This window comes from Entelurus aequoreus, linkage group LG19 (genome assembly GCF_033978785.1).
Source record: "Entelurus aequoreus isolate RoL-2023_Sb linkage group LG19, RoL_Eaeq_v1.1, whole genome shotgun sequence".
Classification (NCBI taxonomy): domain Eukaryota; kingdom Metazoa; phylum Chordata; class Actinopteri; order Syngnathiformes; family Syngnathidae; genus Entelurus; species Entelurus aequoreus.
Window position 1 is genome coordinate 2,961,642 of NC_084749.1, and position 27,363 is coordinate 2,989,004.

The window sequence follows — 27,363 nt, forward strand, 5'->3', positions numbered from 1 at the left end:
AAATGAGCTATGTAGCTATAATCTGGTACAGAACATATCTGTCTTTGAGCTTAATGTTTCTGTACATTGTCCCTTCAAATAAAGACTAAACTATTACTATCTTTTATGGAAAATAGTTAAAATAAACTGTGATTCTTTTGAAGACCTTTAGTATTTTATTCTTGTAATGTATACCAGGTAATAGATCATAAATAAAGAAAACTCTCTGATGATTATTTTTTCCATATAATCCGATCTTGAATAATATAACAATTGTTTTTATTTTGTATTTTTTGTAGTTAAAGACTGATTGTCCCATGCAGGATTATACGGAGTACCGTTACATGCCTACGGTCTACCTCTGCAGTATCTTGTCCCATGCAGGATTATACGGAGTACCGTTACATGCCTACGGTCTACTTCTGCAGTATCTTGTCCCATGCAGGATTATACGGAGTACCGTTACATGCCTACGGTCTACCTCTGCAGTATCTTGTCCCATGCAGGATTATACGGAGTACCGTTACATGCCTACGGTCTACTTCTGCAGTATCTTGTCCCATGCAGGATTATACGGAGTACCGTTACATGCCTACGGTCTACTTCTGCAGTATCTTGTCCCATGCAGGATTATACGGAGTACCGTTACATGCCTACGGTCTACCTCTGCAGTATCTTGTCCCATGCAGGATTATACGGAGTACCGTTACATGCCTACGGTCTACTTCTGCAGTATCTTGTCCCATGCAAGATTATACGGAGTACCGTTACATGCCTACGGTCTACTTCTGCAGTATCTTGTCCCATGCAGGATTATACGGAGTACCGTTACATGCCTACGGTCTACTTCTGCAGTATCTTGTCCCATGCAGGATTATACGGAGTACCGTTACATGCCTACGGTCTACTTCTGCAGTATCTTGTCCCATGCAGGATTATACGGAGTACCGTTACATGCCTACGGTCTACTTCTGCAGTATCTTGTCCCATGCAGGATTATACGGAGTACCGTTACATGCCTACGGTCTACTTCTGCAGTATCTTGTCCCATGCAGGATTATACGGAGTACCGTTACATGCCTACGGTCTACTTCTGCAGTATCTTGTCCCATGCAGGATTATACGGAGTACCGTTACATGCCTACGGTCTACTTCTGCAGTATCTTGTCCCATGCAAGATTATACGGAGTACCGTTACATGCCTACGGTCTACTTCTGCAGTATCTTGTCCCATGCAGGATTATACGGAGTACCGTTACATGCCTACGGTCTACTTCTGCAGTATCTTGTCCCATGCAGGATTATACGGAGTACCGTTACATGCCTACGGTCTACTTCTGCAGTATCTTGTCCCATGCAGGATTATACGGAGTACCGTTACATGCCTACGGTCTACTTCTGCAGTATCTTGTCCCATGCAGGATTATACGGAGTACCGTTACATGCCTACGGTCTACTTCTGCAGTATCTTGTCCCATGCAGGATTATACGGAGTACCGTTACATGCCTACGGTCTACTTCTGCAGTATCTTGTCCCATGCAGGATTATACGGAGTACCGTTACATGCCTACGGTCTACCTCTGCAGTATCTTGTCCCATGCAGGATTATACGGAGTACCGTTACATGCCTACGGTCTACTTCTGCAGTATCTTGTCCCATGCAGGATTATACGGAGTACCGTTACATGCCTACGGTCTACCTCTGCAGTATCTTGTCCCATGCAAGATTATACGGAGTACCGTTACATGCCTACGGTCTACTTCTGCAGTATCTTGTCCCATGCAGGATTATACGGAGTACCGTTACATGCCTACGGTCTACTTCTGCAGTATCTTGTCCCATGCAGGATTATACGGAGTACCGTTACATGCCTACGGTCTACTTCTGCAGTATCTTGTCCCATGCAGGATTATACGGAGTACCGTTACATGCCTACGGTCTACTTCTGCAGTATCTTGTGACAGACATGTTTAGTGGAGGTCAACTGTCCAGTTTATCACATCCAAAACTAGGAGGGCTGTGTAAAAAAAAAAATACATTTTTGAATTAATTGTGATTCTTATTGGTAACGATTCTTAATCAATTAAGAAAAAACCAATACATACATTTTGTTGTCTGTCCTGTGCAGCCACTCAGTGATTAATAGTTGATGTAGATGCTGTACACATTTACTTAAAATAGAGATATTTGACTTTATTTCATGTTTGGATGGTATTTTGTTCAAACCAAGTTATCAGAGCTGTTTGTCTATTTCATGGAGGAATGTACTGTAGGTCATCATAGAACTGGCACCCAATGTTATTAAAAAAAAGTTTGACTCAAGAATCGATTCTGAATCATAACGTTACCACTAAGCATCGAAACCAATCGTGTGGTGCCCAAAGATTCGCAGCCCTATTGGCTACTACTATGGGGGAATAATGAACTCATCCATCCATCCATTTCCTACCGCTTGTCCCTTCAGGGTGGCGGTAGGCGGGGTGTACAATGAAGTGATAATCAGGTAATCCTAAAATACCCCGATTGCAGAGAACCAGCCACAACATTCACCAGTCACTCCCACAGCTAATGCTAGGCTAATGCTATTCTACCTGGAGCCTGGCTTGGCAACACAAACTTACACACTCATCTTTCTACAGCTCACGCCAGATCTTTGAACCTTCTTCAAAAGTACCTCAGTAACTTTATTGAATGACTTTTCAGAAGTAGCACTGCAAGCCAGACACTCACAGATCATCAGTGTGGGGCGGTATAGCTCGGTTGCTAGAGTGGCCGTGCCAGCAACTTGAGGGTTCCAGGTTCGATCCCCGCTTCTGCCATCTTAGTCACTGCCGTTGTGTCCTTGGGCAAGACACTTGAGCCACCTGCTCCCAGTGCCACCCACACTGCTTTAAATGGAACTTACATATTGGCTTTCACTATGTAAAGCGCTTTGAGTCACTAGAGAAAAGCGCTATATAAATATAATTCACTTCCCAATCAGTGACTTGTAACCTCACAAATAGATGCAAATTCCTGAAGACAAACTTGCGGAAAGTCTTGCCTATGGGGAGTGGAAGCTGTTAAAGCTGGAGAAAACATTTTCACTTCCTGTTACTTGAATGGCCAGGTGTCCCAATACTATTATTAAGAGTGCATGTGAAAGGGCTAGCGGAAAAGGTTTATCTCCGATATTGCTTTATAGCGGCCACAAACACAACACAAGCACGTCCACAACTTCACACGCTTTTCCGCTAATTCTTGCCTGCACACAAGCAATCTTTAAAGCTGGAGTCGTGTCCTTTAACCTACTTTACACCGGAAGCTTCCGTGCTTGTTTGTGTGCTGAAGAACCCACCTTGCCTTCAACAATCTTAAATGTTCACTTTGTACTCAACAAAGTTAGAGTAGAAAACATCTAGCATGAACATTCATATGCACAATGTCTGAAAAGGAGTAGGAAGAAGCACAGCTTATTTAATTCTACTCTTTCTTCATGTCCAAGCAATTACTGATAATTGGCTCACTTCCTGGTTGACATTTTCCTGTCTTATTTTCTCACAGCAGCAGAAAGTGTCAAGAATGTGTCGTAGTAGAGGAAAGAATAAATACAGGAGTAAAAAATATGAGCAAAAATAAATAATCCATCCATCCATCCATCCATTTGCTACCGCTTATTCCCTTCGGGGTCGCGGGGGGCGCTGGAGCCTATCTCAGCTACAATCGGGCGGAAGGTAATCATTTAATAAATACAATACAAACACTTTAGTTTTCTATAAACAGTCATGGATTTAGGATAAATGAAAACAGACAATGTGGTAGTCGTTAAACAATAACATCAACCAACACTTTCATTCAATTGTTCAATTCATGACAATTACATTACACACTAAGTATTTATTCAAAGAGAATACATGATATAAATGATCATTTCACACACTGTGTTGTTCATCAAATGCATCAAGTCAACATACACCATGTCTGACATTGTGTTGTTCATCAAATGCATCAAGTCAACATACACCATGTCTGACATTGTGTTGTTCATCAAATGCATCAAGTCAACATACACCATGTCTGACACTGTGTTGTTCATCAAATGCATCAAGTGCAACATACACCATGTCTGATATTGTGTTGTTCATCAAATGCATCAAGTGCAACATACACCATGTCTGATATTGTGTTGTTCATCAAATGCATCAAGTCAACATACACCATGTCTGACATTGTGTTGTTCATCAAATGCATCAAGTCAACATACACCATGTCTGATATTGTGTTGTTCATCAAATGCATCAAGTCAACATACACCATGTCTGATATTGTGTTGTTCATCAAATGCATCAAGTCAACATACACCATGTCTGACATTGTGTTGTTCATCAAATGCATCAAGTCAACATACACCATGTCTGACATTGTGTTGTTCATCAAATGCATCAAGTCAACATACACCATGTCTGATATTGTGTTGTTCATCAAATGCATCAAGTCAACATACACCATGTCTGACATTGTGTTGTTCATCAAATGCATCAAGTCAACATACACCATGTCTGATATTGTGTTGTTCATCAAATGCATCAAGTCAACATACACCATGTCTGACATTGTGTTGTTCATCAAATGCATCAAGTCAACATACACCATGTCTGATATTGTGTTGTTCATCAAATGCATCAAGTCAACATACACCATGTCTGATATTGTGTTGTTCATCAAATGCATCAAGTCAACATACACCATGTCTGATATTGTGTTGTTCATCAAATGCATCAAGTCAACATACACCATGTCTGACATTGTGTTGTTCATCAAATGCATCAAGTCAACATACACCATGTCTGACATTGTGTTGTTCATCAAATGCATCAAGTCAACATACACCATGTCTGACACTGTGTTGTTCATCAAATGCATCAAGTCAACATACACCATGTCTGACATTGTGTTGTTCATCAAATGCATCAAGTCAACATACACCATGTCTGATATTGTGTTGTTCATCAAATGCATCAAGTCAACATACACCATGTCTGATATTGTGTTGTTCATCAAATGCATCAAGTCAACATACACCATGTCTGATATTGTGTTGTTCATCAAATGCATCAAGTCAACATACACCATGTCTGATATTGTGTTGTTCATCAAATGCATCAAGTCAACATACACCATGTCTGATATTGTGTTGTTCATCAAATGCATCAAGTCAACATACACCATGTCTGACATTGTGTTGTTCATCAAATGCATCAAGTCAACATACACCATGTCTGACATTGTGTTGTTCATCAAATGCATCAAGTCAACATACACCATGTCTGACACTGTGTTGTTCATCAAATGCATCAAGTCAACATACACCATGTCTGACATTGTGTTGTTCATCAAATGCATCAAGTCAACATACACCATGTCTGACACTGTGTTGTTCATCAAATGCATCAAGTCAACATACACCATGTCTGACATTGTGTTGTTCATCAAATGCATCAAGTCAACATACACCATGTCTGACATTGTGTTGTTCATCAAATGCATCAAGTCAACATACACCATGTCTGATATTGTGTTGTTCATCAAATGCATCAAGTCAACATACACCATGTCTGATATTGTGTTGTTCATCAAATGCATCAAGTCAACATACACCATGTCTGACATTGTGTTGTTCATCAAATGCATCAAGTCAACATACACCATGTCTGATATTGTGTTGTTCATCAAATGCATCAAGTCAACATACACCATGTCTGATATTGTGTTGTTCATTAGATTAGAATAAACACACAATTCCAGATCATTGATAGACACTGAGATGCTCATTAAACAATAATAAATTAATGAATTCAGGATAAATGATATCAGACAATAAAGTATTAATCAAACAATAATTCATTACATCATATCAAATCATGAAATCAGGATACATGATATCTGACATTGTGTTGCTCATTAATCGATATTAAACCAATAATTCCAGATAAATGATATCAGACACTGTGTTGTTCATTGAACAATACTAAATTAATGAATTCAGGATAAATGATATCAGACACTCAATTAATTATATCACTTGGGATAAATGATATCAGACACAATGTTAAATTAATGAATCCAGGACACATGATATCTGACATTGTGTTGCTCATTAAACTATATTTAATTTAATTTAATTCTTTTTTTTTTTTTAATAATTCGGGATGATTTATATCAGACACTATGTACGTCATTAAACAATATTAAATTAATTAATTCAGGATACATGATATCAGACACTGAAGTATTCATTAAACAACAATTAATTTAATAATCCAGGATACATGATATCAGACACTGTATTGTTCATTAAACAATATTAAATTAATAAATTCAGGATTAATTATATCAGACACTAAAGTATTCATTAAACAATTCATTTAATAATCCGGGATAAAAGATATATTAGACACAGTATTGTTCATTAAACAATATTAAATTAATTAATTCAGGATAAATGATATCAGACACTAAAGTATTCATTAAACAACAATTAATTGAATAATCCGGGATAAATGGTATCAGACACTGTATTGTTCATTAAACAATATTCAATTAATTAATTCAGGATAAATGATATCAGACACTAAAGTATTCATTAAAGAACAAGGACTTTTATAACTTGAGATACATGATATCAGACACTAAAGTATTTATTAAACAACAATTCATTTAATAATCCGGGATAAATTATATCAGACAATATATTTTTATTCAACTATAGCCAATGAATTAATTCAGAATAAATGATATCAGACACCAAAGTATTCTTTAAAGAACTAATTTTATAATTTGGAATAAATGATATCAGTCACTAAGTTGTTTAGTAAACAATATTAAATTAATGAGTATAAAAGATATAGGACAACCCAGTATTCATTAAGCAATAATTAATTACATAATTCAGGATACATGATATCAGACACTGTTTTGTTCATTAAAATATATGAATATAATAAATTCAAGATAAATGATATCAGACACAGTGGTTCTCAGCATCTGCTTCTTCCATACATACTGTACATAACAAAGGAAGATCATACATACTGTACATAACAAAGATCCATACATGCTGTACATAACAAATATCCATACATACTGTACATAACAAAGATCCATACATACTGTACATAACAAAGATCCATACATACTGTACATAACAAAGGAAGATCATACATACTGTACATAACAAAAAATAGAATAGAATAGAATATATCTTTATTGTCATTGTACAACGAAATTGTATGCAATTGTACATAACAAAGGAAGATCATACATACTGTACATAACAAAGGAAGATCATACATACTGTACATAACAAAGATGTACATAAGAAAGTGTGCAGGGAGCATGAGAAATATTGAAGAGAAAGTGTAGTGAATGTATTCTCATGAATTGTGTTTGTGTTGATGTATACCTCTTTGTGTTGATGTAGTCCTGTTTGTGTTGATGTAGTCCTGTTTGTGTTGATGTATACCTCTTTGTGTTGATGTATACCTCTTTGTGTTGATGTATACCTCTTTGTGTTGATGTATACCTCTTTGTGTTGATGTAGTCCTGTTTGTGTTGATGTATACCCCTTTGTGTTGATGTATACCTCTTTGTGTTGATGTATACCTCTTTGTGTTGATGTAGTCCTGTTTGTGTTGATGTAGTCCTGTCTGTGTTGATGTAGTCCTCTTTGTGTTGATGTATACCTCTTTGTGTTGATGTATACCTCTTTGTGTTGATGTATACCTCTTTGTGTTGATGTATACCTCTTTGTGTTGATGTAGTCCTGTTTGTGTTGATGTAGTCCTGTTTGTGTTGATGTAGTCCTCTTTGTGTTGATGTAGTCCTCTTTGTGTTGATGTAGTCCTCTTTGTGTTGATGTATACCTCTTTGTGTTGATGTAGTCCTCTTTGTGTTGATGTAGTCCTCTTTGTGTTGATGTATACCTCTTTGTGTTGATGTAGTCCTGTTTGTGTTGATGTAGTCCTGTTTGTGTTGATGTATACCTCTTTGTGTTGATGTATACCTCTTTGTGTTGATGTAGTCCTGTTTGTGTTGATGTAGTCCTGTTTGTGTTGATGTAGTCCTCTTTGTGTTGATGTAGTCCTCTTTGTGTTGATGTAGTCCTCTTTGTGTTGATGTAGTCCTCTTTGTGTTGATGTAGTCCTGTTTGTGTTGATGTAGTCCTGTTTGTGTTGATGTAGTCCTGTTTGTGTTGATGTAGTCCTCTTTGTGTTGATGTAGTCCTCTTTGTGTTGATGTATACCTCTTTGTGTTGATGTAGTCCTGTTTGTGTTGATGTAGTCCTGTTTGTGTTGATGTAGTCCTCTTTGTGTTGATGTAGTCCTGTTTGTGTTGATGTAGTCCTCTTTGTGTTGATGTAGTCCTCTTTGTGTTGATGTATACCTCTTTGTGTTGATGTAGTCCTCTTTGTGTTGATGTAGTCTTGTTTGTGTTGATGTAGTCTTGTTTGTGTTGATGTAGTCTTGTTTGTGTTGATGTATACCTCTTTGTGTTGATGTAGTCTTGTTTGTGTTGATGTAGTCTTGTTTGTGTTGATGTAGTCCTGTTTGTGTTGACGTAGTCCTGTTTGTGTTGATGTAGTCCTCTTTGTGTTGATGTATACCTCTTTGTGTTGATGTAGTCCTCTTTGTGTTGATGTAGTCCTCTTTGTGTTGATGTAGTCCTCTTTGTGTTGATGTATACCTCTTTGTGTTGATGTAGTCCTGTTTGTGTTGATGTAGTCCTGTTTGTGTTGATGTAGTCCTCTTTGTGTTGATGTAGTCCTGTTTGTGTTGATGTAGTCCTCTTTGTGTTGATGTAGTCCTGTTTGTGTTGATGTAGTCCTCTTTGTGTTGATGTAGTCCTGTTTGTGTTGATGTAGTCTTGTTTGTGTTGATGTAGTCCGGTTTGTGTTGATGTAGTCCTCTTTGTGTTGATGTATACCTATTTGTGTTGATGTAGTCCTCTTTGTGTTGATGTATACCTCTTTGTGTTGATGTAGTCATGTTTGTGTTGATGTAGTCCTGTTTGTGTTGATGTAGTCCTGTTTGTGTTGATGTAGTCCTGTTTGTGTTGATGTAGTCCTCTTTGTGTTGATGTATACCTCTTTGTGTTGATGTAGTCCTCTTTGTGTTGATGTATACCTCTTTGTGTTGATGTAGTCCTCTTTGTGTTGATGTAGTCTTGTTTGTGTTGATGTAGTCCTGTTTGTGTTGATGTAGTCTTGTTTGTGTTGATGTAGTCCTGTTTGTGTTGATGTAGTCCTCTTTGTGTTGATGTAGTCCTGTTTGTGTTGATGTAGTCCTGTTTGTGTTGATGTAGTCCTCTTTGTGTTGATGTATACCTCTTTGTGTTGATGTAGTCCTCTTTGTGTTGATGTATACCTCTTTGTGTTGATGTAGTCCTCTTTGTGTTGATGTAGTCTTGTTTGTGTTGATGTAGTCCTGTTTGTGTTGATGTAGTCTTGTTTGTGTTGATGTAGTCCTGTTTGTGTTGATGTAGTCCTCTTTGTGTTGATGTATACCTCTTTGTGTTGATGTAGTCCTCTTTGTGTTGATGTAGTCCTCTTTGTGTTGATGTATACCTCTTTGTGTTGATGTAGTCCTGTTTGTGTTGATGTAGTCCTGTTTGTGTTGATGTAGTCCTCTTTGTGTTGATGTAGTCCTGTTTGTGTTGATGTAGTCCTCTTTGTGTTGATGTAGTCCTCTTTGTGTTGATGTAGTCCTCTTTGTGTTGATGTATACCTCTTTGTGCTGATGTAGTCCTCTTTGTGTTGATGTAGTCCTCTTTGTGTTGATGTAGTCCTCTTTGTGTTGATGTAGTCCTCTTTGTGTTGATGTAGTCCTCTTTGTGTTGATGTATACCTCTTTGTGTTGATGTAGTCCTGCCTACAAGAGGAACTGGACTCCATCCTGGATTCTGTGGTGCAGAACATCTCAACCTACTTGCTCAAAGCTTAATACCCCAGCAGGTAGGAAAGTCACTTGATACACCTGGTGTACACATTATATGATACACCTGGTGTACACATTATATGATACACCTGGTGTACACATTATATGATACACCTGGTGTACACATTATATGATACACCTGGTGTACACATTATATGATACACCTGGTGTACACATTATATGATACACTGGTGTACACATTATATGATACACCTGGTGTACACATTATATGATACACTGGTGTACACATTATATGATACACCTGGTGTACACATTATATGATACACCTGGTGTACACATTATATGATACACCTGGTGTACACATTATATGATACACCTGGTGTACACATTATATGATACACCTGGTGTACACATTATATGATACACCTGGTGTACACATTATATGATACACCTGGTGTACACATTATATGATACACCTGGTGTACACATTATATGATACACCTGGTGTACACATTATAAATGTCCTGTCTTGTTCCTAAACTAATGCTTGATTGTGCATTATTTGATTGTCCGCACTAATTAAGTAAAACATGTTGTCTATCTATGTTGGCCCTGTGATGAGGTGGTGACTTGTCCAGGGTGTACCCTGTCTCTAATGACCTCATTAACTAATAACGTTTTGGGAGACAATGATCTTATGTTTAAAAAGCCCATATTATACTGTAAGTAGTGGGCTGTTTTGAGGAGTTTTTGTTGAAATTATCCGTTGTAGAAATATTAATAATGTTGCGTTTATTATGCGTAGTGCACTTTAAATAGTTTCAACCATATCTAGGAATTGATATGATGGAAATTTTCAGATTGTTTGCTTGGTGCTGCGATAAACTGAACGCATCATAATTTGCCACCTCAGTAGAATGCATGTCCACCTCTCACACAGTCACTACAGAAAAAACATGATGTGAGTTGTGTATTATTCTAAGAGAATTGCTATGTGTGCAGGGATTATCCAGCCTGGCGCTGGCTAGTTCTAGCTTAACTGACTCCTCACCCGGACTAGCAGACTCTGTAATTGCCTGTGACCGGGCTTGCTCTAGTGTAGTTAGTCAAGTGTGACTCAAACAGAAATATATGTTACTAGTCAGGATGATGGTGCCTTCCTGGTTAGGGTGAAGGCCGTCTCTCATCAGCAAACCTGGATTGCCCCAGAAAGAGGGCCAGTTATCAATAAACGTTAGACCCTGTTGCCTACAGAAGGTAGTCAGCCACTTGTTAAGCGAGACTAATGTGTTAAATCTCTCATCATTGCCTCTCGCAGGCACGGGGCCAGAGACAATTACTCCATGCCTGGACATCTTTCTGGCGAGATCACAAGTCCTGGCTATGTTTCTCTGACTGTCGCATTCTAGTGTCCATCATACAGTCATGAACTTTATCTACAGCTACAGTTTAATGGACAACTAAGAAAACAAGCTAGTGCAGGTGTACATAAACTTATGTCCACCATGAACTTTATCTACAGCTACAGTTTAATGGACAACTTGGAACATGTCAACAAAAGCCGTGCCAGTAAACATGGCCTCCTCTCCTCCTCCACTGTAGCCACATGATATTCCTGTGTGGGACATTTACTTCTTGTTTACCAGGTGGGGGTGTCAACAATGACTGTGAGGACATTTACTTCTTGTTTACCAGGTGGGGGTGTCAACAATGACTGTGAGGACATTTACTTCTTGTTTACCTGGTGGGGGTGTCAACAATGACTGTGAGGACATTTACTTCTTGTTTACCAGGTGGGGGTGTCAACAATGACTGTGAGGACATTTACTTCTTGTTTACCAGGTGGGGGTGTCAACAATGACTGTGAGGACATTTACTTCTTGTTTACCAGGTGGGGGTGTCAACAATGACTGTGAGGACATTTACTTCTTGTTTACCTGGTGGGGGTGTCAACAATGACTGTGAGGACATTTACTTCTTGTTTACCAGGTGGGGGTGTCAACAATGACTGTGAGGACATTTCTAACAACATGGAGATCATTTCCAGTCTGGGCACATTGTGAAATGATCTGAGCAGATGTTGTTCCCGTAGGAGAGTGCAAATTGTTTTCCTGTGGTTTCACAAGTGTGTATACACCCCCCCACCCCCCAACCCCCCCCCCACCCCACCCCCATGTGACGCATGTATACCCCCCGCCCCCATGTGACCTTTCTCTGTGCGTCCAACAGGAGGCGTCAGTGAGCCGCGGGCGGAGAATGACAGAGGAGGCCAACATCAGCTGCTTGCTGCACCTCACCACCGACCACCTCTACTTCAAGAAGTTTAAGTCGGTGAAGGCGGTCGTTGCTCAGGTGACCTTCACACACATTTACTACTTCAAGAAGTTGAAGTCGGTGAAGGCGGTCGTTGCTCAGGTGACCTTCACACACATTTACTACTTCAAGAAGTTGAAGTCGGTGAAGGCGGTCGTTGCTCAGGTGACCTTCACACACATTCAAGAAGTTGAAGTCGGTGAAGGCGGTCGTTGCTCAGGTGACCTTCACACATATTTACTACTTCAAGAAGTTGAAGTCGGTGAAGGCGGTCGTTGCTCAGGTGACCTTCACACACATTTACTACTTCAAGAAGTTGAAGTCGGTGAAGGCGGTCGTTGCTCAGGTGACCTTCACACACATTTACTACTTCAAGAAGTTGAAGTCGGTGAAGGCGGTCGTTGCTCAGGTGACCTTCACACATATTTACTACTTCAAGAAGTTTAAGTCGGTGAAGGCGGTCGTTGCTCAGGTGACCTTCACACACATTCAAGAAGTTGAAGTCGGTGAAGGCGGTCGTTGCTCAGGTGACCTTCACACATATTTACTACTTCAAGAAGTTGAAGTCGGTGAAGGCGGTCGTTGCTCAGGTGACCTTCACACACATTTACTACTTCAAGAAGTTGAAGGCAGTGAAGGCGGTCGTTGCTCAGGTGACCTTCACACATATTTACTACTTCAAGAAGTTGAAGTCGGTGAAGGCGGTCGTTGCTCAGGTGACCTTCACACACATTTACTACTTCAAGAAGTTGAAGGCAGTGAAGGCGGTCGTTGCTCAGGTGACCTTCACACATATTTACTACTTCAAGAAGTTGAAGTCGGTGAAGGCGGTCGTTGCTCAGGTGACCTTCACACACACAGCTTTACTCATGCTAGTAGTGACTATTTCTGCTTTTTTCATCATCTATATTTGACTTTAAAGGGGAACTGCACTTGTTGCAAGTCATTCACAATCCTTATACAAAACAGGAACACATTTTTTTCTTTTTATATGCACTCTAAGTCGTAAAATATGGCAAGTGTGAGGTGGCTAACAATTCAGCTAATGGCAGTGATCTATTGCGCCCATAAAGTCCTCTAAAATACAAGAGTTGTCTTGAATTTTAAGCAAGTATTAGTAATATGGTTAATGTAAGTGCTAACGCAGACAAACTATTGTTAGCGGCGTCGTGATCACATAGTGCTAACTAGCTTATGCTGCTATACTGAGCTGCTGCATCACCTTTGAGTTGGTGAAAGTTAATTGTAGATTATAGATCATTCATCATGGAAAGAAAAAAAATGTAAAAAGAAAAAAAAATAATTAAATTGTTATATGTATCCAGTGATTATACTATAAAGTTATTTTCCATTTAACTTCACCAGTTTTAGATTATTTTTATTCAAAATCGCTGAATTTTCACATTTGCCGTTCAAATACTGAGAAGAGACTTGCGGTGAGTCACCAGCCAGTTGAGCCTCACCATGGATTGCGCAATGACTGGGCTAACTGCTGGCCTGCTGTGCAGTGACACCGTATTGCTATATGAATTATATTGTACATTTCCATAGTTGAGTTAGCTGAGGTATATAATGTTCAGTGTATTTTGTCAACAACTGTATGTGTGTAACGTATTTCTTGTGCTGAGCAATCATAAAACGGCTGCGAAGAGGCACTGGGTGAGGCTCGCAGTAATCCTGCCTCCTGGTGGTAGAGGGCGGTAGTGATCCCAGAGATCATTCTTGCGACTACTCGGCTGCAGAAGAAGTGACAACAAGCAGCAACAGCTAGCAGCGATCGTTTATTTTTTCCTCTCGTCTGGACTTTTAACATGGAGGATTACATATCTAAAATAAAACAGTTTTCTAAACTGGACTTTCAATGGAAGCAGGAGGTAATACTTAAAGGAAGATCTCCATCGAGACAGAGAGACTTTTAAAACTGAAGAAAGATAAGGAAGACTTCTATAAACAAGTTATCGATGCTTTTGTTCAAAAGGAGCGGCGCATGGACTTCATTTATAAGTAAAGGTAAGACCATAATAATGTTTTTTTTTTATTAAATGTGCTTTTGTGTGCTACAGTTTGTATGTGTAAAGTTAAAGTTAAGTTAAAGTACCAATGATTGTCACACACACACTAGGTGTAATGAAATTTGTCCTCTGCATTTGACCCATCTCCTTGTTCACCCCCTGGGAGGTGAGGGGAGCAGTGGGCAGCAGCGGCGCCGCGCCTGGGAATCATTTTTGGTGATTTAACCCCCAATTCCAACCCTTGATGCTGAGTGCCAAGCAGGGAAGAATGCTGGTATGAGCTTTTAAACATAACCCGTTAACTGCTGCCAATCAAATGGGGAATAAGATACTCTTTAGGGTTCATATGTTTGTAAATCTGACTGTGATGAAGTCAGTGCCTCACCTGACATGAACCTCACCGCAGTGGTGGTGATGAACCCCAAGATGCAGAGATGACAGGCTTGGTACAAGAAAACATGGTTTTAATGTTAAAAAAAAAAGCAAGGAAAAGATGAACCAGAAAGCAGGAAACAGCAAACAGCAAACAGGGACAGGAGTCAGGAGTCAGGAGTCAGGAGTCAGGAGTCAGGAGTCAGGATCCAGGAGTCAGGATCCAGGAGTCAGGAGTCAGGAGTCAGGAGTCAGGAGTCAGGAGTCAGGAGTCAGGAGTCAGGATCCAGGAGTCAGGAGTCAGGAGTCAGGATCCAGGAGTCAGGATCCAGGAGTCAGGAGTCAGGAGTCAGGATCCAGGAGTCAGGATCCAGGAGTCAGGAGTCAGGAGTCAGGAGTCAGCATCCAGGGAATAGCTCACAGCATTGGAGAAACAGGCAGTCCACAGCATACAGCCAACAATAGTCCATCACTGACTGGAGGGCAAGGCAGGCATAAATAGCAGCTGACTGATTGACAGCAGGTGTGGCTGTCAATCACCCTAACCCAGGTGCCAATCAGTCGCAGCTGAGGGGAACAGCGCTAAGGGAGGCAAGCAGGAAACTGAACAAAAATAAGAGCGCTGACAGGAAACAAAACACAAACAGAGGGAAAACTAAAACATAACCAAAACTGTCAGTGACAAGCCTGACATATATAAGGGGTGTCAAAATAGATTTTTGAATGAATAGCGATTCTTATGAGTAATGATTCTTAATCGATTAAAAAATCTAATCTATTTTTTTATTAAACTTTTTTGTTTTTTAAATCTGTCGTGTCCAGCCACTCAGGCAAATCATATTGTTGATGTAGATGCTCATATCTGCTGTACATACTGTATATATACATATATATGTATATATATATATATATATATATATATATACATATATATATATATATATATATATATATATATATATATATATATATATATATATATATATATATATATATATATATATATATATATACATATATATATATATATATATATATATACATATATATATATATATATATATATATATATATATATATATATATATATATATATATATATATATATGTGTGTATATATGTATGTATATATATATATATATATATATATATATATATATATATATATATATATATGTATATATATATATATATATACATATATATGTATATATATACATACATATACATATACATATACATACACATGTACATTTATACATACATATACAAAAACATATATATACGTATACACATAAATATATATATATATATACATATACATAAACATACATATATATGCATATATATATGTATATATATACATACATACATACATATACATATACATACACATGTACATTTACACATACATATACAAAAACATATATATATGTATACACATAAAAAAATATATATATATATACATATACATAAACATACATATATATGCATATATATATGTATATATATATACATACATACATACATACATATACATACACATGTACATTTATACATACATATACAAAAACATATATATACGTATACACATAAATATATATATATATATATATATATATATATATACATAAACATACATATGTATATATATGTATATATGTATATATATGTATATATACATATATATATAAATATACATATATATATAAATATATATATATATATATATATATATATATATATATATATATATATATATATATATATATATTTATGTGTATATATATATATATATATATATATATATATATATATATATATATATATATATATACACATATGTGTATATATATATATATATATATATACATATATATTTTGATATACATATATACCGTATTTTTTGGACTATTAATCGCTCCGGAGTATAAGTCGCACTGGCCGAAAATGCATAATAAAGAAGGAAAAAAACATATATAAGTCGCACTGGAGTATAAGTCACACAATTTTTGGGGGGAAATGTATTTGATAAAAGCCAACACTAAGAATAGACATTTGAAAGTGGACCCCGACTTAAACAAGTTGAAACACTTATTGGGGTGTTACCATTTAGTGGTCAATTGTACGGAATATGTACTGTACTGTGCAATCTACTAATAAAAGTCTCAATCAATCAATCAAAAGGCAATTTAAAATGTCTAAAGAATAGTGAACAACAGGCTGAATAAGTGTACGTTATATGAGGCATAAATAACCAACTGCTATGTTAACGTAACATATTATGGTAAGAGTCATTCAAATAACTATAACATATAGAACATGCTATACGTTTACCAAACAATCTGTCACTCCTAATCGCTAAATCCCATGAAATCTTATACGTCTAGTCTCTTACGTCAATAATATTATTGGATATTTGACGCTAATGTGTTCATCATTTCACACATAAGTCGCTCCTGAGTATAAGTCGCACCCCCGGCCAAACTATGAAAAAAACTGCCACTTATAGTCTGAAAAATAGGGTATATAGATGTACATATAAATATACATACGTTTAAACACGCTGTAAAAAAGGATATGTAGACTTTGCAGTAAAAAAAAACCTGGCAGCTCAGTCACCCGAAGTTTACCAAAAATCTACATTTGATTTTACAGTAAAATACTGTAAATAGACCAACCGTACCATCGTTTTAACGGTAAGATTATGTCGACTGAGCTGCCAGCTTTCTTTTCACCGCAAAATCTACAATTGTTTTTACGATGTATTACCGTAAATGGAAAAACTGTACCACTGTTTGGTTACTGTAAAATCTATGGTTGTAGTTTTTACAGTGTATTACTGTAAATTGAAAAGCGGCACCACTGTTTATTCGCCGTAAAATTCTAGCGAGTGAACCAGCAGTTTTTTACTGTAAAATATATTGTACTTATTGTACAATCTGATGGATAACTTCCTTTAAAATCATAAGTCAAGTATTTATTTAAATTGGAACAAAAACATGTTTGAAATGTATAATAAGATAATATTTGTTGCATTAAAGTATGCAAGTGCACTCTGGAGACAAGTGGAGGAATACTTTATTGAGGCATATTATTTGCAGGCCATGTAAAATGATGATCTGGTGTTTGACACCTGCTGATGTGGTTCAGCTTGAAAGCACGTCAGGTGCACATTGGCATGTCATGCACAAAGCACGTCAGGTGCACATTGGCATGTCATGCACAAAGCACGTCAGGTGCACATTGGCATGTCATGCACAAAGCACGTCAGGTGCACATTGGCATGTCATGCACAAAGCACGTCAGGCATGTACACAAACAGCAGTCAACAATACATGTCACTGGCATGCACACAAACAGCAGTCAACAATACATGTCACTGGCATGCACACAAACAGCAGTCAACAATACATGTCACTGGCATGTACACAAACAGCAGTCAACAATACATGTCACTGGCATGCACACAAACAGCAGTCAACAATACATGTCACTGGCATGCACACAAACAGCAGTCAACAATACATGTCACTGGCATGTACACAAACAGCAGTCAACAATACATGTCACTGGCATGCACACAAACAGCAGTCAACAATACATGTCACTGGCATGCACACAAACAGCAGTCAACAATACATGTCACTGGCATGTACACAAACAGCAGTCAACAATACATGTCACTGGCATGCACACAAACAGCAGTCAACAATACATGTCACTGGCATGCACACAAACAGCAGTCAACAATACATGTCACTGGCATGCACACAAACAGCAGTCAACAATACATGTCACTGGCATGCACACAAACAGCAGTCAACAATACATGTCACTGGCATGCACACAAACAGCAGTCAACAATACATGTCACTGGCATGTACACAAACAGCAGTCAATAATACATGTCACTGGCATGTACACAAACAGCAGTCAACAATACATGTCACTGGCATGCACACAAACAGCAGTCAACAATACATGTCACTGGCATGCACACAAACAGCAGTCAACAATACATGTCACTGGCATGCACACAAACAGCAGTCAACAATACATGTCACTGGCATGCACACAAACAGCAGTCAACAATACATGTCACTGGCATGTACACAAACAGCAGTCAACAATACATGTCACTGGCATGCACACAAACAGCAGTCAACAATACATGTCACTGGCATGTACACAAACAGCAGTCAACAATACATGTCACTGGCATGTACACAAACAGCAGTCAACAATACATGTCACTGGCATGCACACAAACAGCAGTCAACAATACATGTCACTGGCATGTACACAAACAGCAGTCAACAATACATGTCACTGGCATGCACACAAACAGCAGTCAACAATACATGTCACTGGCATGTACACAAACAGCAGTCAACAATACATGTCACTGGCATGCACACAAACAGCAGTCAACAATACATGTCACTGGCATGTACACAAACAGCAGTCAACAATACATGTCACTGGCATTTGTGGCAATTTCAAGGATTTTGATGCATTGAGTTAGAATGCATGAAAATCATGTGTGTTCTTGTCTCACATAAACATTGTGAAGTGCAGTACACACTTTTGATGCATTGAGTGTTTGAGTGTCCATTGTGTGACTATTGTTGACTCCCTGACATGATGTTTGTTCCCAGGTGGCTTCATACATGACATCATACATGACATGATGTTTGTTCCCAGGTGGCTTCATACATGACATCAGACATGACATGATGTTTGTTTCCAGGTGGCTTCATACATGACATCATACATGACATGATGTTTGTTCCCAGGTGGCTTCATACATGACATGATGTTTGTTCCCAGGTGGCTTCATACATGACATCATACATGACATGATGTTTGTTCCCAGGTGGCTTCATACATGACATCAGACATGACATGATGTTTGTTTCCAGGTGGCTTCATACATGACATCATACATGACATGATGTTTGTTCCCAGGTGGCTTCATACATGACATCATACATGACATGATGTTTGTTCCCAGGTGGCTTCATACATGACATCATACATGACATGATGTTTGTTCCCAGGTGGCTTCATACATGACATCATACATGACATGATGTTTGTTCCCAGGTGGCTTCATACATGACATCATACATGACATGATGTTTGTTTCCAGGTGGCTTCATACATGACATCATACATGACATGATGTTTGTTCCCAGGTGGCTTCATACATGACATCATACATGACATGATGTTTGTTCCCAGGTGGCTTCATACATGACATCATACATGACATGATGTTTGTTCCCAGGTGGCTTCATACATGACATCATACATGACATGATGTTTGTTCCCAGGTGGCTTCATACATGACATCATACATGACATGATGTTTGTTCCCAGGTGGCTTCATACATGACATCATACATGACATGATGTTTGTTCCCAGGTGGCTTCATACATGACATCATACATGACATGATGTTTGTTCCCAGGTGGCTTCATACATGACATCATACATGACATGATGTTTGTTTCCAGGTGGCTTCATACATGACATCATACATGACATGATGTTTGTTTCCAGGTGGCTTCATACATGACATCATACATGACATGATGTTTGTTTCCAGGTGGCTTCATACATGACATCATACATGACATGATGTTTGTTTCCAGGTGGCTTCATACATGACATCATACATGACATGATGTTTGTTTCCAGGTGGCTTCATACATGACATCATACATGACATGATGTTTGTTCCCAGGTGGCTTCATACATGACATCAGACATGACATGATGTTTGTTTCCAGGTGGCTTCATACATGACATCATACATGACATGATGTTTGTTCCCAGGTGGCTTCATACATGACATCATACATGACATGATGTTTGTTCCCAGGTGGCTTCATACATGACATCATACATGACATGATGTTTGTTTCCAGGTGGCTTCATACATGACATCATACATGACATGATGTTTGTTTCCAGGTGGCTTCATACATGATATCATACATGACATGATGTTTGTTTCCAGGTGGCTTCATACATGACATCATACATGACATGATGTTTGTTTCCAGGTGGCTTCATACATGACATCATACATGACATGATGTTTGTTCCCAGGTGGCTTCATACATGACATCAGACATGACATGATGTTTGTTTCCAGGTGGCTTCATACATGACATCATACATGACATGATGTTTGTTCCCAGGTGGCTTCATACATGACATGATGTTTGTTCCCAGGTGGCTTCATACATGACATCATACATGACATGATGTTTGTTCCCAGGTGGCTTCATACATGACATCATACATGACATGATGTTTGTTCCCAGGTGGCTTCATACATGACATCATACATGACATGATGTTTGTTTCCAGGTGGCTTCATACATGACATCATACATGACATGATGTTTGTTCCCAGGTGGCTTCATACATGACATCATACATGACATGATGTTTGTTCCCAGGTGGCTTCATACATGACATCATACATGACATGATGTTTGTTCCCAGGTGGCTTCATACATGACATCATACATGACATGATGTTTGTTTCCAGGTGGCTTCATACATGACATGATGTTTGTTTCCAGGTGGCTTCATACATGACATCATACATGACATGATGTTTGTTTCCAGGTGGCTTCATACATGACATCATACATGACATGATGTTTGTTCCCAGGTGGCTTCATACATGACATCATACATGACATGATGTTTGTTCCCAGGTGGCTTCATACATGACATCATACATGACATGATGTTTGTTCCCAGGTGGCTTCATACATGACATCATACATGACATGATGTTTGTTCCCAGGTGGCTTCATACATGACATCATACATGACATGATGTTTGTTCCCAGGTGGCTTCATACATGCGTGCTGTCAATGACGTGTACGACAAAGTGGAGTTTGATGGAATCAAGCTGATCCACTTCAAACTGAAGTCCCTCACTGTAAGAAGAGTCTCTGTGCATAATAGATGTGTTATAATATAATGGATGCACTTAATGGCTGCTCATTCCTGTCCTGGTCAGGTGATGAGCGAGGAGAAGAAGAAGGATCCTCTGCATCCTCTCTACATCGGACCAGAGAAGCTGCTGAGTCTCTACTCGGAAAACAACTGGGGCAACTACTGCTTGTCCTACCTCTTCACCAACCGAGACTACAGCGGCGTGCTCGGCCTCGCTTGGGAGGGCAAGCCTGGTGAGTTGGAGTCTTCATCATAATCCTTCATCTGCAGCTAATGCAGGCTTAGCCATTGCAGAGTTCAGCAGTAGAAACATTCCAAAGACCTTATGGCACCTACAGAGACTTGGGCAGATTTGTGTGTCCATCCTCAAGACAAATATTGGACTTGAAAGGTGAACTAATGTTGTTGTAATGAGCCATGTTTGAATCTCTGCATGGTGCACTGTTGATGCATTGAGGCCTAGCTGCCTATATAGACCACTCCCTAGCTTTCTTCATGGAGGCCTAACTGCCTAAACTGCTCCCCAGTTCCCTTCATTGAGGCCGAGCTGCCTACATAGACCACTCCCCAGCTTTCTTCTAACCAACATCCACTGCATGGACTTGTAGTTTGCACTTTTTGTTCTTATTTTGCCTATTATTTTGCAACTAAAACAATAATATATATTAAATAATAATACATTAAAATAAAAAAAATGAAGGCAAATTGAGCCACAATAACTTAACAGCACCGTAGGCTCAGTAGGCAGAGATTACAAAGGAAAATAACAAGTTAGCCTTTACGCAAACCATAAACTGATAGGTGTGGGCTGCACCTGGGAACATTGAGTGATTGATTGATTGATTGATTGGTTGATTGAAACTTTTAGTAGTAGATTGCACAGTACAGTACATATTCAGTACAGTTGACCACTAAATGGTAACACCCCAATACGTGTTTCAACTTGTTTAAGTCGGGGTCATGGTAAACACACTGTGCACTTCTGATTGGTGTTTCTATGCAGGCGTGTGTGTGTGTGTGTGTGTGTGTGTGTGTGTGTGTGTGTGTGTGTGTGTGTGTGTGTGTGTGTGTGTGTGTGTGTGTGTGTGTGTGTGTGTGTGTGTGTGTGTGTGTGTGTGTGTGTGTGTGTGTGTGTGTGTGTCTATGAGGCTGCAGTGCGTTAATAAATGTCCCCACACGATGTACATTTGACAGTGATTCATAGCAGGGAAGCTAACATCAGCCTACGGTGACAGCCAACATATCTACTAACGTTACTTACCACCATGTGCTTTGTTGAGGTCATGGAAGCTTAAGCTTGTTAATCATGTGACCGCCTGGCTTTGTTTGATTGGTGAAACGTCACCAGTGACTGCATTTGATTGGTGAAACGCAGGCATGCATAGATCCTACTTTGAAGGTCTGTCTGACAAAGCAAAACAAACAAAGCGTGCATTATCAGATGGATAAAAATTAGTAGCTAATAGCGAGCTGAATGTAGATAAATGGAGCGGAGTAAAAGTAGCGTTTCTTCTCTATAAATATACTCAAGTAAAAGTAAAAGTATGTTGCATTAAAACTACTCTTTGAAGTACAATTTATCCCAAAAGTTACTGAAGTAGATGTAACAGAGTAAATGTAGCACGTTACTACCCTCCTCTGCAGATAGAAGTGAGAACTTGACACTACTTTATATTAGAAATGACAACAGTGGAGGATGAATGTCACATAACAAGAAGATAGAGAAAAAGAAGAAGCTTATGACTACGGCGTCTCCACGGACTACAATAGCGGACGCGCACACATTTTCAGGACTTATGCAGATCCCAAATACAGATCAGCAGGTACCAGAAGGTAAGCAAAGTTGCTTTTGCATAATATTGCGAAAGAAAATGGCAGGTAATATGTCTGCTAATGGGTGCGGTCCTTATACACACACCATAATAATCCATCAGGCGGTGTGGCTTCATAGTTTACCAAAGTCGTACTAAAAACATTTTGATAGATTTTTGAGCGCCGTGTGTAATGTTCTATGTTCTCAATGGAACATTTAAAGTTTTGGTGTTTACTGGCGTCATCTTGCAGTATCTCTTATGTGTGACTGCCATCTACTGGTCACACTAATCATCACACCATGTACCAAATAAAAAAGCTTCGAGGTCAGTAAGCAAAAGCAGAATTATGCCGTACATTAGGCGCACCGGGTTATAAGGTGCACTCTCCATTTTTGATAGCTGTGGTCTTACACAAATAATAAATGAACCCACGCATCGCAACGGTAATACAATAGATCTAGTGCTTGTCAGGGGTGTCACCACCTCTAAAGTTACGATACTCCTGTACACTAAAGTAATGTCCGATCAATACCTTATAAAATTCGAAGTTCTGACTCATTGTCAACAAACTAATAATAATAATAATAACTACTATAGCAGCCGCAACATTAATGCTGCCACAACGACGACTCTTACTGACCTACTGCCTTCGGTAATGGCACCATTCCCAAATTATGTGGGCTCTATTGATAACCTCACTAACAACTTTAACGACGCTCTGCGCGACACCATTGATATTGTAGCACCGCTAAAGCTAAAAGGGGCCCCTAAAAGGCGCACCCCATGGTTTACAGAAGAAATTAGAGCTCATCAATTATCATGTAGAAAGCTGGAACGCAAATGGCGTGCGACTAAACTTGAGGTTTTCCATCAAGCATGGAGTGATAGTTTAATAACTTATAAACGCATGCTTACCTCAGCTAAAGCTAAATATTACTCAAATCTCATCCACCTCAACAAAAATGACCCTAAATTTTTGTTTAGTACAGTAGCATCGCTAACCCAACAAGGGACTCCTCCCAGTAGTTCCACCCACTCGGCAGATGACTTTATGAATTTCTTTAATAAGAAAGTTGAAGTCATTAGAAAAGAGATTAAAGACAATGCATCTCAGCTACAACTGGGTTCTATTAACACAGATACGACTGTATATACGACGGATACTGCCCTCCAAAATAGTTTCTCTCTCTTTGATGAAATAACATTGGAGGAATTGTTAAAATGTGTAAATGGGACAAAACAAACAACTTGTTTACTTGACCCAATTCCTGGGAAACTTATCAAGGAGCTTTTTGTATTATTAGGTCCATCAGTGTTAAATATTATAAACTTATCACTTTCCTCTGGCACTGTTCCCCTAGCATTCAAAAAAGCGGTTATTGTAAATGTGCCTTATAGTCTGAAAAATACAGTACAAAGATTACACTCACTCATCATTTCATCAAGTTTAATTTGTATAAACACATTACGCCTTTGAGATGATTATGTTTACTCTTTGTTGTACCTGTCAAAACTTGTGTTAATATTTATTGTATTATTCCTATTGCCATAGAATAGAAATGAGTAGTTGTACTGATATTAGAAAACTGCAAACATTGCTAATAATGCAAATATGTTTGGAGTCACAATATTAGAGACACCTCTCAGTGATGAACTACATCAACAATAATAAACATGCACTATTGTTTTTGTAACTTTTCTTTATCCATTTAGGTTGACAAAACAAAAACTAAGACATGGGAATGCAAATAATAAGCAACCATTGCTCCAAAGCCACAGACAACTGCACTTGCAAAGGACCTCAACAAAAGCCAAACAAAAAGCTCATCAATCTGAAAGTGGAGATCAGTCTTCTTGACATATTTCAGGACCCACCCAGACTTCCCCAAAGTTCACAGAATTCAATGTCAGCCTAATCTTTTCCAGTTTGAGAAAATAAAGAACATATTTAATCCAGTATTGTTAAATGAATATTTATCCGACTACGTCAATCCAAACCAAGAAGGATATTTTGATACAGTTTTTGTGCTGGATCACATTTTGTCTGCTGGTGTGGACCTTCATTTCATATGAAAACACAATTAGGGATGTTCCTTTACTATTTGTTCACTTTCCATACCATACCCATATTGAATATTGCATTGGTCAATATTGATGCTGATTAAACGGCAAGAATAACTCACACTTGTATTATTTTGTAGTGTGGAATGTTACAAAAGGCTTGGTAGAGAGAAATGAGTCAAACAGTGAACAATGGTCGGTATAGAAAACACTAACCCATTCATTATTAACAATCTGAGAAGGACTTATGCGGGTCTTGAAGTTATTCATTTCATCTCATGACGCAGTAAATGGAGTGACGCGGACACGGTTGTTACTGGATACTTCTAATATGCCCATTTTCAATATCATATGATTATCTGAGCAGCCGATACAAAGTCATTCATCATTAAAGGACAGAGGTTTTCAAAGTATGAAGTGCAGAAGGAACGTCTTCAAACCTGCTAAGTTAACTTCACTTATGTGTGTTTATATGCTCAGCACTCCGGTTGTCTCCGTACATGTTTGGCCTCTCATCTGAGTAGGCTTCATCAGTTCATGCTCAAGTCTAGATAAGACAGCTGCAGCTGTCCACAATAGATAGGACAGCTCAAACAAATGCAAATGTTCTAAAAATCCAAATACCACGCTGTCATTTATTACAGTAGACTATTTTACCGCTTGTCCCTCTCAGGGTCGGGGGGAGGAGCTATATATATATATATATATATACATATATACATGTATGTACATATACTGTATATATGTATATATATATATATATATATATATATATATATATATATATATATATATATATATATATATATATATATATATATATATATATATATATATATATATATATATATATATATATATATATATATATATATATATATATATATATATATATATATATATATATATATATATATATATATATATATATATACATATATACAGTATATGTACATACATGTATATATGTATATATATATATATATATATATATATATATATATATATATATATATATATATATATATATATATATATATGTATGTGTGGGAAAAAATCACAAGACTATTTCATCTCTACAGGCCTGTTTCATGAGGGATTTCCTCAATCCTCAGGAGATTTTAATGGAAGCATTCACATACCATGGTTTATATAGGGCACAGAGCGGGTGGGTACAGGCAGGCGTGGGGGCGTGGTGATTGACTCATGTGTTACCTAGGAGGTGTTTCCTTCTGTGACGGCATGCTGATACAATTTCGCTGCGCTTGTTGAGGGATGACAACTCTGGGCGGTATATGATAAACAGTTTCTCTTTTAAGCATAGGTTGCATCTTTTGTTACCACTGTTGTAAGGTGTGCTGGATGATCATATACCGCCCAGAGTTGTCACCTCCTAGGTAACACATGAGTCAATCACCACGCCCCCACGCCTGCCTGTACCCACCCGCTCTGTGCCCTATATAAACCATGGTATGTGAATGCTTCCATTAAAATCTCCTGAGGATTGAGGAAATCCCTCATGAAACAGGCCTGTAGAGATGAAATAGTCTTGTGATTTTTTTCCCACACATACATATTACGCTCTACCACGGTATCGAGCACTATTTTTTGGATAATCTAATTAAGACATATATATATATATATATATATATATATATATATATATATATATATATATATATATATATATATATATATATATATATATATATATATATATATATATATATATATATATATATATATATATATATATATATATATATATATATATATATATATATATACACTACCGTTCAAAAGTTTGGGGTCACCCAAACAATTTAGTGGAATAGCCTTCATTTCTAAGAACAAGAATAGACTGTCGAGTTTCAGATGAAAGTTCTCTT

General features: G+C 38.0%; 2 protein-coding genes across 2 annotated transcripts in view; one reads left to right on the forward strand and one right to left on the reverse strand.

Annotated features, from left to right (window-relative positions):
• Positions 1 to 27,363, reverse strand: part of lpla (lipoprotein lipase a) — a 743,422-nt gene that overhangs the window by 18,984 nt on the left and 697,075 nt on the right. The gene's annotated exons all lie outside the window — the stretch shown is intronic.
• Positions 1 to 27,363, forward strand: part of LOC133634996 (disintegrin and metalloproteinase domain-containing protein 10-like) — a 58,658-nt gene that overhangs the window by 329 nt on the left and 30,966 nt on the right. The window contains exons 2-5 of the mRNA XM_062027663.1: positions 9,881 to 9,969; positions 12,143 to 12,265; positions 21,490 to 21,582; positions 21,664 to 21,832. Coding sequence (XP_061883647.1) covers positions 12,170 to 12,265; positions 21,490 to 21,582; positions 21,664 to 21,832 — 358 coding nt within the window. The 5' untranslated portion in view covers positions 9,881 to 9,969; positions 12,143 to 12,169. The remainder of the gene's footprint in view (positions 1 to 9,880; positions 9,970 to 12,142; positions 12,266 to 21,489; positions 21,583 to 21,663; positions 21,833 to 27,363) is intronic.